Here is a 13,317-nt window from a genome sequence, read left to right on the forward strand (position 1 = left end):
TTAGAGGAGGAAATGAAATAGGATTGAAGTAATTTTGCTTCTAAATGCTATTATAGAGGCAAATATAGAGTTAGGTTGGAGATGCTCGTCACACTTAGCTGCTACGTGATTAGAATTTAGAAAGATTGCGACATAGGAGAGGCAAAGAGTGATGCATAATTTGGACCTAAGTGAGTGTAAATCGACCTTAATGGCCTCCATCATGATTCATGAATTGTCCTTCCAGGAAGGTCACAAGTTTTTGGATTGTTACTTCATTAATCTTGGACTTTTAAATAGCCGTATAATGGACCAGTTTAAGTAAATTACAAAGGTGTTACGTCTCTGACCGAAATTATCATTGTTTTTGCATGGTTATATACGGGCGTAGGCGAGGCAAAAAGGCAATGAGTGGTTATGGATAGGAACGTTGCTTATTTCTTGTGCAAAAAGATAATTACTCAAATAAATGACATAACAACAAAATAAACTTTATTTTTCATTTTCTTCCAAAACCATGCACGAACATTGTATTTAATGGTTTTGGTTCTTTTTCATATAAACACATCGCTAATTAATTCATTATGTATACAAATTACATGCTATGAACATAGAAATCAATATAATATGAGATACGATGACCTTCATCCCCTTTTTCAACTGCATCTTCGAATTTCTTTATTGAATTTTAAAGGTAGTTATGATTCTCTTATCGTTGTTTCTTTTGAAAGATTTATTTCTATTCCATCTCTACTTCGATAAGAGGCTATGGATCTCTGTAATATTTTCTTATGTAGTAAATGCCTCCATGATAATTAAAACACAACTTTCTTCAAAATATAAGACTCTTGTAGCAAAGTGCTGAAACAAAGATGTTTTTTTATTTCATTGCTTTGGAGTCAATGGCAAAGTCACACTCAAACAAGGAACTGAAACAAAGATGAAATCGACAAACTGTTGAAGATTTAGTATTATATACAACACATTTTATTTGCAAAACTCAATAATCCAGCAGTGGTAAGCTTGACAAACGAACTTGCAATGAGTAAAGCCTGCTTCCATGGCTAAAGCTTCAAACTCAGCTCGTGATCTCTCTTTTCCCCCGGAACATTGTGTGAACATCAACATGTCCATATCAAAGGCAATGTTCGCATTGATATCTCCATTCTCAGCGTCATCAGGAGTGACTAGTTCTATGACAACAACTTTACCGTTCTCCGGTAGTGATTTCCAGCAATTCTTAAGAATCTTAATGCAATCTTCGTCGGTCCAATCATGAAGTATACGCTGAAAAACAATTTAAATCAACAAAGTAAATACAGAATACTAATTAAATACACACAATTAAAAAAAAGAAGTTATAAGATAGTTGATGAACTTACTTTCAAGATCATGGCATCTCCTTTTGGAACATCCACGAACATATCTCCAGGGACATGTTCCACCCCAGGGTAAGAAGGTGCTTGTGCCAAGGCACAAGTCAGATCAAAGTTGATACCCTTAATATTTGGATACTTAGAAGTAACAACACCAAGGGTGTTACCAACCCCACCTCCAACATCAACCAACACATTCACATCTTTGAAGCCTTGGTAAACTTCAAGAGCCTTCTTCACAACCGCAATTGTAAATCCGGTTTGGTTAAAGAGCTTGCTAAATCTCTCATCTGTTCCCATATAGTCGAAGAGTTTCATGCCACCATGTGCACGGCCAAATGCATCTCCTCCTTCTAGCACCACATCTTTTAATTGTGCCCTGCAATTAATGTACCAATAAAGTAAGATTTCATAGCGTTTAAAATTTAGACATTAAAAACCGAGCATATTTGTTACTAAAGATGAATTTTGAAAATTACCAAGTGTTGAGGAAGACACTGTCGAAATTCACAATGACTTGAGAAGCAAGGGATCCAATATCTTGAATGTTATCTTTCAAGAAGAACCTGCAAATTGGCTCGGCTCTGTAGACCCTCTCTTCCTTCCCGGATGAGACCTTACCGCATTTGACCATGGAGTAGCTAGCAAGTAGACGAAGCATCCGGTCCAACAAAACAGGGGCCTCAGGGTTACGTGGTGTAGTTGGTAGCCTACTCGCTATCTCAGATGGTGAGAGGAACGAGTTGGTGCGAGCTGCTTCGGCGTAAAGAGTGTCAAAGACACCGAGCTCAAGAGCAGCTTTGAGAACCATTGGAAAGGCTGCGGCATTGGCTAGTCTCACGGCCATCAAACCCAACTCATTATCATCATCAATAACAGTTTGGGATTTGGAGTTGGCGCTTAAGGTTTCTTCAATAAGGATTCCCATTCTTTTTTGTCCTTGAATGTAACTTGGTGATCACACTGATCAGAGGCGAGGAAATCAAAGAAGTCTGTGTGTATGTGTGTTTTCTTGTAATGTTGAAGATCGTAATGATTTTGATGGATCTTGGTTTATCCTTCTTTTATAGCTCAGGCTTAGCCTCCTTATTATTTATTTTATTTTAAAATAATTGATTTAATTATATTGTCGGCTGCAGGTCCACTTGGCTGGCTGAATTGTCTGAGTCTCTATGTGGAAAAGTAAGAGCCAATAGTGCCGGCTGAAACAAGTTAGATATTGCTTCAAGTTTGTTTTATTGTATTTAGTAAAAGTCAAGCCAGTCTAGTTTCAACACTAAGACCAACCAAGTGATCTATTATATAAGAAAACCCTTATTTGATCAAAAGAAAAAAAAACCCTTATCAGGTTCAACTATTTCAAGAATGAAGAATCTCTCATCTACATAATACTAATATTATTTAATATTTTATGATTACATTTTAAGCTATAAAGATGTTGAATCAGTCAAAAATATTTAATTTATTATCAAAATTAAAAATATAAAAAATGTTGAATCTGTCAAAAGATAAGAAGATATAGTTTTCAAAAATTTTATATAAAAAGAATTCGTTAGTTTATTTCAGAAAGACTGTTTGAGGTCAGCAATAAAGATAATATAATTATCTTATATATATGTTGGTAGATCAATATCACTTGCAGAAACACTTAACGAATTTTTGTATTTTGTTCTTCAGTTTGACCAGCATAGTATTGTTAATATAGTATTCGTTTGTTAGAAAAAAAATCAAGTATAAACTGTGACCTGTTAAGCTAGATGGACTTCTAACCTAAAACCAATTGGTGCTAAGTGGAGTGATCCATCTATCTTATATATTGCTTAGGATCCATTCCAACATTCGATGTGGGACACTTTGTGTCTAATACGCCCCCTCAAGATGATGGTTCTTTGAGTGTCGATCTCGGAATGCTCAGGTAAGGATCGATGGGCGAACTTTGGGCCAGATCGATGTGGATCGGGTTGAACTACGTGGATCGGGCTCTGATACCATGTTAAGTTAGATGAGCTTCTAACCTAAAACCCATCTAGCTTAACATGACCAAGCAAGGAGACATGCACAACTCCAACTTGATTGAGATGACTGTGACCAAGAAAGGAGGTTATCGTTTGGAGCGAAGTGAGCGTAACAAAGGAAGGAGGCTATGATTTGGACGAAGAGAGTGCAACATCACGAGTGTCCTCCATCTTGAATCAATATTGTCTGTCATTCCAAGAAGGTCACAAAATTGTATTGTCAAACTTCACTAACTACCATATTGCCACATTGAAGCAAATACGTTGCCTTTGTTTTCGCGCGGTTAGTGTCTACACTCTATAGGGTGTTAAATGATGCGTTAAGTTGTTATAGATAGGAAGGTTGCCTATTCTTGTGCAAAAATAAAAAATTCAAAATTTATGAAAACCATGAAAACAAATAAGGTATGTAATGGTTTCGTTTCATGTTTTTAATGCGAACGAAATTAAAGCAAAAACAAAACATTTCTCAAGAAATTAGAGAAGTAGCCCTTTTGTGGACTAGATCTCAACGTCACTACTTTAGTGATTACTTCTCAGCTGTCTAGACTTGGTCATGAAAGCATTTTCGACGCATTCAAACTTTGTTGATATTGTAGTTTATTTTGTTTATCAAAGAGGATGCAAAATTTTATCTTCTCCTTGTAGTCACCAAAGTTGAGTTGTAATGAAAAGGTTGTATTGAAAAAAGAAAGAAAAAAAAAACTTTTGTGGATCTTCTGAAATCTGAACTCTTTAAAAAAAATCATGTGTCTAATTAGATAAGGCTTATTCCTTACGAGCGGTGGCGGATGTAAAATTTTCAAAATTTGTTTAATATCCCTAAATTTTAGTTACTTTTTTTTAGTAAATATCATTTTCTAGCTATGCTTTTTAAGTTTATGTAAGATTTGCCTCCACAAAAAAATAACCCTACATCCGCCACTACTTAAGAGTACAGTGAGAAAATAAACAAAAAAATTATCTTCTTATTTGATATTGCTTGAACACACAGTCAAAGCATGATCATCACATAATGAAACGAAGGTGAATTAACAATTTCAGCGTTTTAGTTTATATCTTATACATTTTATTTACAAAACTCAATAATTCAGCAATGATAAGTCTGACAAACAACTTTGCAATGGGTGAAGCCAGAAGCTGCAGCCAAAGCTTCAAACTCGGCTCGTGATCTTTCTTTTCCACCGGAACATTGGGTGAGCATCAACATATCCATATCAAAGGCAATATTTGCATTAATGTCCCCATTCTCAGCTTCCTCTGGAGTGACTCGTTCTATGACAACAACTTTACCGTTGTCCGGTAGTGACTTCCAACAGTTCTTAAGAATTTTCACACATTCTTCGTCCGTCCAACCATGAAGTATACACTGTAAAACAAATATGATCCCATATGTAAGTACAAAATACAAATATACTCATGCATTTTTATGAAATATGAATGATAAGATAGTTGATGAACTTACTTTCAAGATCATGGCATCTCCTTTTGGAACATCCACGAACATATCTCCCGCGACATGTTCCACCCCAGGGTAAGAAGGTGCTTGTGCTAAGGCACAAGTCAGATCAAAGTTGATACCCTTAATATTTGGATACTTAGAAGTAACAACACCGAGTGTGTTTCCAACTCCTCCTCCAACATCAACCAACACATTCACATCTCTAAGCCTTGGTAAACTTCAAGAGCCCTCTTCACAACAGCAATTTAGTGTATTCCTGATGCATCTCCGTTTCTCCTTTTATAGCTAAAGCTTAGATAGTTTCATATAAATATATTATTGTTGGCATGCCGGTCTATCTTGGGCGCTGAATAGTCTATATATGAAGTACTCCAGAACTATAAGAGCATCTTTATCTCTAAAATCCTATTTGGGGTTCTTATTTTTTTCATAAAAAAAAATTTTAAAAACTAACCAATCGCGGGCTGATATATGTCAGTGAGGTCCGCGAACAGTACAAGAACTCCAGCAAACTCGCCTCTTGCAGAAGAAGAGGAAGAGGTGGGTTTTAACAAAATTATGGGACCCACCTCTTAAGAACTCACTTAAAAGGTGGGGAGGATAAAGATGCTCTAAGGAACCACTTAGAGCATCTCCAAGAGCAACTTTATATTTGAGGTTTGCTGAACTTTATATTTGAGGTTTGGGGGTGACCTTCTCCAATGGTAAACCTTAAAAAAAACCTCAATTTTTTTATATTTTTACATTATAGTCCTTACTTTAGACAAGAATCAAATAAAAGCATAAAACTTTTATAACAGCTAAAATCATACATCAAAAATACTATAAACAATAGCTATTAATAAACTATTACATTCTAATAGCATATATTACATATAAATAAAAGACTTAAAAATACATTATTCATTATTATTATTCCCATAATGCTCCCATATAAGATCAATTAGTGCATTTTGAAGCGATAAATGAGCTTTTTTATTTTTTTTTATTTGTAGATTACGAGCCAAAAATTATTGAAACCGAGTATTTTCGTTAGTTGCTGTTTCAACTTGTAGCACTGGCACCGCTCTTGCATCTCTAATCGGTGCGTTGATGTCCCGCTCGTCTTCAATTATCATGTTATGCATTATAATGCATGTTGTCATTATATCATGAGTTATTATGTCGAGTGTATCTAGAAATATCACAAGATTGGTAGTAATAATCAATCTCTAGGAAAGCTGTGGGAAAAATCAAAAAGAGTTACAATGAAAAAAAGATGAGTGTTGGGAAATTAGAAGCAACCGATCATTACAAGGTAGAATGAATACTATTCTTTATGCTGTTAGAAATTTGAAGAGCTGCATAAGTCAAGTGGAGAATTTGAATCCAAGTGGTGCATCCGAATTTGACATTGTATGTATATTTATTTTTAGCTTCATTTATATATGATATTTATTTATTTTTAATGATTTTATCTTGCATGCAGATGGAAAAATGCAAGAAATTATTGGTACAAGATCCAAAACTGAAGGATATCCCAAAGTTTACCGACAACGTCAATTTTTGGTATTCCAAACACTCTTCAGAGCAACGTCGTCGGTTCTCCAACATCACAATATCCGGGATTGTTTTCATTTTCAATCAACTTAAGTAGTGATGATGGTGGGTCAAATTCATCACAACGACCAATTAGATCAAAGAAAGCAAAACTCAAAAGGAAAATCTCGGAAGGTAAAAATTCTTCAGTTGACACTTTGGTTTCATCAAATGAACAAGTCCTTGATTTCTTAAAAGAAAGTGCATCAGCTAGGGATAAGAATTATGAAATTGTTCATTTACGTATGTAACACCAAACAAAAAAACTAGCCCTTAAGGAAATGCATGAAGAGAATAAAATGTTGTTAACAAACCTAGAATCTATCAGTGATCATACTATTCGTGAGTTTATCCGATCTGAGCAAGAAAGAATTATAAAGAAAAGAACTCAAGAACAACAACAACCTTCGAATGCACCAACCTTCTATGGCCAATATTTTAGTGATATTGGAGGTTCGGGATCAAGTTTACCGGATTATTAGTATAATTGTAATATTTATTTTGCTTATGTAATTTTATTTTATGCATGTTTACCTTGTTGTATTTTGTATTAACTTGTTGATGTAATATTGTCTTGTGTAATAGTTGTTTAATATTACTAAAAGATTATGCTTGTTTATTATTTAAAAATTTATATATTTATTTAAATTTATATGTAAAAGTTAAATTTATAAAAACATATATAAATATATAAAAGATATAAAACTGTATGAACTAAAATGATAAACAAGAAAGTTATCAAGACTTTTTAAAAGGCATATAAGTACATGGACTATATGAAACCCAAATCTAAGGTTTTGTACAGTGAAACCTCAAATATAAGATTTCACTGTACAAAACCTTATAATTTGAGGTTTTGAAGTTGCTCTTAGAGCATCTCGAAAAGCCCCCTTAAAACTTTAAGTGTAAGGTTTTGTACACTCCAAAAACAACCTTAAAACTTTAAATTTTAAGGTTTTGTATAGTGAAACCTCAAATATAAAGTTTCACAGTACAAAACCTTATATTTAAGGTTCCTTATTTTTTCAGTCCTTGTATTTGTGTACTTTTTAAATAAAGCTAATAACTTTCTTGTCTGATCAGTTTAGTCCTTTTTAATATCAAAATATTTAATTAACACTAATAAATATTATACAAAGATAATAAACAGCAAACAAATACAAAATACAAGAAACTGAAAATAGAATATTACACAAAATAAAATATTACATAAATTAAAATATTACATAAGTAAACATCACAACAACATTAATATTCAGGTAAATTTGATCCTCGACTTCCAATATCACCAAAATATTTTCCATAAATCTCTGGTGCAACTGGAGGTTGTTGTTGCTCTTGAGTTCTTTTCTTGATGATTCTTTCTTGTTCAGATCGAATGAACTCACGAGTAGTAGAATTAGCAATAGAATCTAGACTTGTTAACAATATCTTATTTTCTTCTTGCATTTCTTTAAGTGCTAATTTTTTTGCTTGGTTTTGCACACGTAATTGAGCCATTTCAAAACCTTTATCCCTACTTGATGTACTTTCTTTTAAGAAATAAAGTATTTTTTCATTTGATGAAACCAAATTGTCAACAGATGAACTATTACCTTCAGCAAGCTTCCTCTTGAGTTTTGTTTTTTTTTGATCCAATCGGACATTGTGATGAATTCGATCTTCCATCATCACTACTTAAATTGATTGAAAATGAAGACACTCCTGGAGATTGTGATGTAGGAGAGCCGCCGATATTGATCTCAGTATTAGGAGTGTCTTGAATACCAATATTGACATTATTGGTAAATTTTGGAATATCTTTCATCAAAAGCCAAACATGATCAAACTTGAAACTTTTTTTTGGTTTTGGATCTTGTATTAACAATTTCTTAGCTTTTTCCATCTGCATGAAATATGAAATCTTAAGAAATACATATACACAATCATATATGTATAATAGAAAATAAATATACTTACAATGTCAAATTCAGATGCCCCACTTGGATGCAAATTCTCTACTTGGATAATGCAGCTCTTCAAATTTCGAATGGCATAAAGAACATCCTACCTTGTAAAGATCTGCTGCTTCTTATTTCCCAACACTTTTTTTTCATTATAACTATTTTCTATTTTTCCCATAATTTTCCTTGAGATTGGTTATTGCTGCCAATAGGATCTTGAGATATTTCTAGATAGACACGACATAACAACTCATCTTCATGTTGGTTGAATGATGAGCCTCTACTTCTTTCCATATTTTTATGAAAGGTTATTGGATGTGATTTTTCATTGTGTAGAACATATTATTTATACAAGAAAATAGATGAATAAAATTCAAATGAATGGACATGGTTTAATTTTACAGATTTCCTTATCTACATGTGAATGATGGATAGGATAAGATTTTGATCCAAGGGATGTTGAGCTATAAAATACATTGAATGGTGTTGGTTAAAATTTTAAGATTTTCTTATCTTCTCTTATCTAATATATTAGATAAGTCTGACATCTTGAATATAATTTTAAATAGTAAAGATTCTTATCTTGTTACGTTGGATAAGTGAAATAGGCATATAGAATCCAATGAATGGTGTAGCTTAAATATTTAAGATTTTCTTATCTTTTAGAATAGTAAGATTTATATCTATAAAAATACACATATACATGTTAGACAAACATCAAAACATTAACACTTAAAAATGAATTTTGATATTGGGGGTTCATCTTCTTTTATAATTTCATCTTCTTCCTCTTCTTCAGACTCATCTGAGTTGGATGACTGGTTAGAAGATCAAAATGCAGCAATAGAAAGAGAGCAACAAATTGCAGTCAATTTTTGTGTGAACAACAATCGTGTTATTCACCAACTCACTCAAGAAAACGATCATGTCAGTCACCGGGGCTCTATTTATGGTCATGCCGTCATACACCGTGATAGAGAAAATGCACACCGTTATCTGTTCAGTGATTACTTTTCGGAGAATCCTCTATATGGCGAGAGAGATTTCAACCGCCGGTTTCGATTGTCAAAAAGGTTGTTTCTTCACATTGTTGAGGCTGTTAAACAACATGACAACTACTTCACTCAGCGACGCATTGCATCTGGTAGAATGGGTTTATCAACCTTGCAAAAAGTGACAGCCGGTTTTCGGATCTTGGCGTATGGTATGCCTGCTGATGCGACATATGAGTACATCAAAATAGGAGAGTCTACAACAATTTGAATGCATGAAGAGATTTTGTCGCGCAATTATAAAAGTATTTTCGGAGCTGTATCTCAGATCACCAACACCATAAGATGTTTCCAGGCTTCTCAACATCGGCCAACAATGTGGATTTCCCGGAATGCTAGGAAGTCTAGATTGTATGCATTGGAAGTGGCAAAATTGCCCAACCGCATGGGCTGGACAATTTGCTGGTCGTAGCGGATCACCCACGATCATTTTTGAAGCTGTCGCTGATTATGATTTGTGGATATGACATGCCTACTTTGGTATGCCGGGTAGCAACAACGACATTAACGTCTTGAAGTCATCTAATTTGTTTTCAAAGCTTGCTCAAGTTACCGGTCCTCCAGCTAATTATATTATTCAAGGAAGAGAGTATAATATGGGTTACTATTTAGCTGATGGAATTTATCCAAAGTGGTCAATTATTGTTCAAACCATTAGTGATCCCCAAGGTCCAAAGAAAAAATTGTTTGCAGCAAGACAAGAAGCATGCCGAAAAGATGTTGAACATGCATTTGGAGTTCTACAATCTAAGTTTGCTATTATAAAAGGGCCGTGTCGTTACTGGAAAAAAGAGGTATTGCATGATATAATGACAGCATGCATTATCATGCATAACATGATTATTGAAGATGAACGTGATATCAACGCACCAATTAGAGATGCAAGGTCGGCGCCAGTGGCACAAGTTGAAATGGCAATAAACGAGAATGCTCGTTTTCAAAACTTTTTAGCTCGTAATCTTCAAATAAAAAATAAAAAAGCTCATTTATCACTTCGAAATGCTTTAATTGATCATATATGGGATCATTATGGAGGTGATTATAATAAATAAATATGTAATATATTTATTTGTATGCAATGTTTAATTATAATATAATATTTTAAAATTAATTTGTCTTTATAATAATTTTGTTGGATATTTTATAGCTATTGTAAAATATGTATGCTTCTAGTTAAGTTTTTTTTAAATATAAGGACTATTATGTTAAATAGAAAAGTTTTAAGGGTTATTATAAAGTTTTGCTTTTGGAGAGAAACACCTTCAAACCTTATTTTTGAGGTTTTTCCAAACCTTAAAATAAGAGAGCTTTTAGAGATGCTCTTAAAGTACATAAAACCTTATATTTGAGATTTTAAAGTTGCTCTTGGAGATGCTTTTATGGCTTCTGAAATCTTGTCCAAGTGAGTGGATTTAGTCACAGTTCAAAACATAGACTTAATCTAATTTCATTACTATATCCTTGTGTTCCGAGTCCACAAACCATTTATACAAAAAGAAACAACGATAATCATTTTTATTTATAACTACGATAATCATATTCTTGTTTTATGTATTTATTCAGTTTGATCGATATGGATACATTATCAACAAATTATAATACTACAACGGTGCATAGCAACCACTTGTCTACAACAGTATTATATCTTCAGATTTTCTATCAGCTACCGTTTTAAAAATTATTTCTAACCTTTCAGATATATCAATTAATTAATTAATCCAAAAAAAATTCATCGGAAGATCAAAAGATAAAACTTCTCATTTTCGTGCCTCTCATAAGCTTTTGAGTTTTGAGTGAAATAAATATTTGATATAGAGAACCGGGATGTATTTTTTTGCAAATGTTTTGTTACCCTCATTATTTTCATATAAAGGTTTTGTTAGGGGGATGTTTCTTCCTGGATGTCCATTATTCATGGCATAGCCGAAATTTACCCAAAGAAAGAGTACTTAAATAAATGTGATAAGGTTCTCAAATTACATTGAAGAATTATCAACTTAAATAGTTTATGTATTTATTTTAGGATATAATATCGTTTAATGAATTTACACTGAACTTATTTTCCAGAGTAAATTCATTAAAGCAATAAATCTGCACAAATTCAAAAACAAAATCAGTTGAAAGTCATAAGAATATTTGTTACACCGTAAGTATGAGTAGAACTTTCTACTCGGCTTGTAGATAATACGTTTAACGAAAGAAATGATTGTTTCATCTCCAAAACAAATCCCAAAAACTGTCCAGCAGTGTGCTGAGTTAATGAATATTATCGAGAACTATGGGATAGTGTCCGGTCAACAACTTAATACCTCCAAATCCTCTATTTTGTTTGGAAGTAAGGTCCCAGCCGAAGTTAAACAAGAGATCAAAGCAGCAGTGGGGATTCATAAGGAAGGTGGGATGGGAACTTATCTTGGGCTTCCCGAAAAGATATGTGGATCAAAACGACAGGTGTTTGCTTTCATTAGAGACCGGCTTAATAATCGTATCAATTCCTGGACAGCAAAATTTTTGTCAAAAGGAGGGAAGGAGATTCTTATTAAATCGGTGGCACAAGCACTTCCTACATATGTAATGTCCTGCTTCTTATTACCTCAAGAGATCTTACAAAAGTTAAAAAGTGCGATTGCCAAGTTCTGGTGGAGTACTAAACAGAACAACAGGGGTTTACACTGGATGGCTTGGGATAAGGTTTGTAAACCGGTCGAGAAAGGAGGTTTAGGTTTCAGGGACCTTAAAAATTTTAATCTCGCATTACTTGCGAAGCAACTTTGGCGCTTACTACACCATCCGACTTCCCTCCTAGCACGTGTACTCAAAGGGAGATACTATCGGTTTACAAACCCCATGGAGATAGCAAGCTCGAACTCTCCATCGTATGGATGGAAGAGCATGCTAGCGGCTAGGGATCTTTTGAAGAAAGGCCTGCGACGTACGATTGGATCAGGTTTTAATACCCGGGTGTGGTTTGATTGCTGGCTCCCGACTTCAATACCTAGACTTACTAGAGATAATGGTGCGTGGAGGGACCCGGAACTATATGTCAATCATCTTATCGACCATAGTACTGGAGAATGGAAGATAGATATGATTCAGAATATCTGTGAACCTGAAGATATGCGCCTTATTCAAAGCATAAAGCCAAGTCGACAGTTTAAAGCAGATGGGTTCTGCTGGGTTCACTCAAAATCTGGGCTATATACTGTTAAGACGGGATACGACCTTGCGTCGCAATTATGTGAGGAAAGTGAAGAGCAGCAGGTACTAGAGCCCAGCATTAATCCCTTATTAACTAAGGTGTGGAATTTGAGAGCGCCTAGGAAGATGAAACACTTCCTTTGGCAATGTCTTACCGGGTGTGTTGTGGTATGCAGCAGGCTCTCCGACCGACACTGTGGCACTGATCGTTCATGTCCGAGGTGTGGAGATGAGGAAGAGTCAATAAATCACCTCCTTTTTGAATGTCCTCCAGCTCTACAGACATGGGCTTTATCAGATCTACCGACGGGTCCGGGACACTTCCCGCGCACATCACTCTATGATAATTTTGATTTCCTTCTGTCGAGAGCCCCGACAAGAGGTATATCAGCTCAGAGACTAGCTAAAGTCCCATGGATTATGTGGTACTTGTGGAAAGCAAGAAATGACAAGTTATTCAATGGAATTGAGGTATCACCAATGGATGTACTTCAAAAAGCTACACAAGAATGTGCGGAATGGCTGGTGGCTCAACAAATAATGTCGACAGGAAAGGCGAAGGAGAGACCACAGTCAGAAGACCAAGAGGAGATGAATAGGTTGCATAAACTGAGATGTCAAGTGGATGCATCTTGGGCAACTAATCAATCTACTTTTGGTGGTGGTTTTGTAATGGAGCTAGAAGATGGGTCTACGATCTCTGGTTCTCTTGGG

At 34.6% G+C, this 13,317-nt stretch overlaps 3 protein-coding genes and 1 pseudogene across 3 annotated transcripts; 1 reads left to right on the top strand and 3 right to left on the bottom strand.

The window, feature by feature from the left end:
* Positions 1-791: 791 nt before the first annotated feature.
* LOC103872905 (indole glucosinolate O-methyltransferase 4) lies at positions 792-2,766 on the bottom strand. Its single transcript, XM_009151343.3, has 3 exons — positions 1,835-2,766; positions 1,362-1,734; positions 792-1,266 (listed from the first exon to the last, which is right to left on the bottom strand). Exons 1-3 carry the CDS (start codon positions 2,281-2,283, stop codon positions 967-969), a joined length of 1,122 nt encoding a protein of 373 aa, XP_009149591.2. The 5' UTR covers positions 2,284-2,766; the 3' UTR covers positions 792-966.
* A 954-nt stretch (positions 2,767-3,720) lies between these two features.
* LOC103872962 (indole glucosinolate O-methyltransferase 1) lies at positions 3,721-5,051 on the bottom strand (the record flags this gene model as incomplete). Its single annotated transcript, XM_033272122.1, has 2 exons — positions 3,721-4,739; positions 4,836-5,051. Coding segments are annotated over 2 exons (495 nt in total), but the record flags the coding sequence as incomplete, so codon positions are not given.
* A 2,467-nt stretch (positions 5,052-7,518) lies between these two features.
* LOC103872906 lies at positions 7,519-8,885 on the bottom strand. Its single transcript, XM_009151344.3, has 2 exons — positions 8,370-8,885; positions 7,519-8,295 (listed from the first exon to the last, which is right to left on the bottom strand). Exon 1 carries the CDS (start codon positions 8,645-8,647, stop codon positions 8,519-8,521), a length of 129 nt encoding a protein of 42 aa, XP_009149592.1. The 5' UTR covers positions 8,648-8,885; the 3' UTR covers positions 7,519-8,295; positions 8,370-8,518.
* Positions 8,886-9,033: 148 nt separating this feature from the next.
* On the top strand, positions 9,034-11,534 carry LOC117125775 (annotated as a pseudogene).
* The last annotated feature ends 1,783 nt before the right edge of the window (positions 11,535-13,317 follow it).

This window comes from Brassica rapa, chromosome A06, assembly GCF_000309985.2.
Source record: "Brassica rapa cultivar Chiifu-401-42 chromosome A06, CAAS_Brap_v3.01, whole genome shotgun sequence".
NCBI lineage: Eukaryota > Viridiplantae > Streptophyta > Magnoliopsida > Brassicales > Brassicaceae > Brassica > Brassica rapa.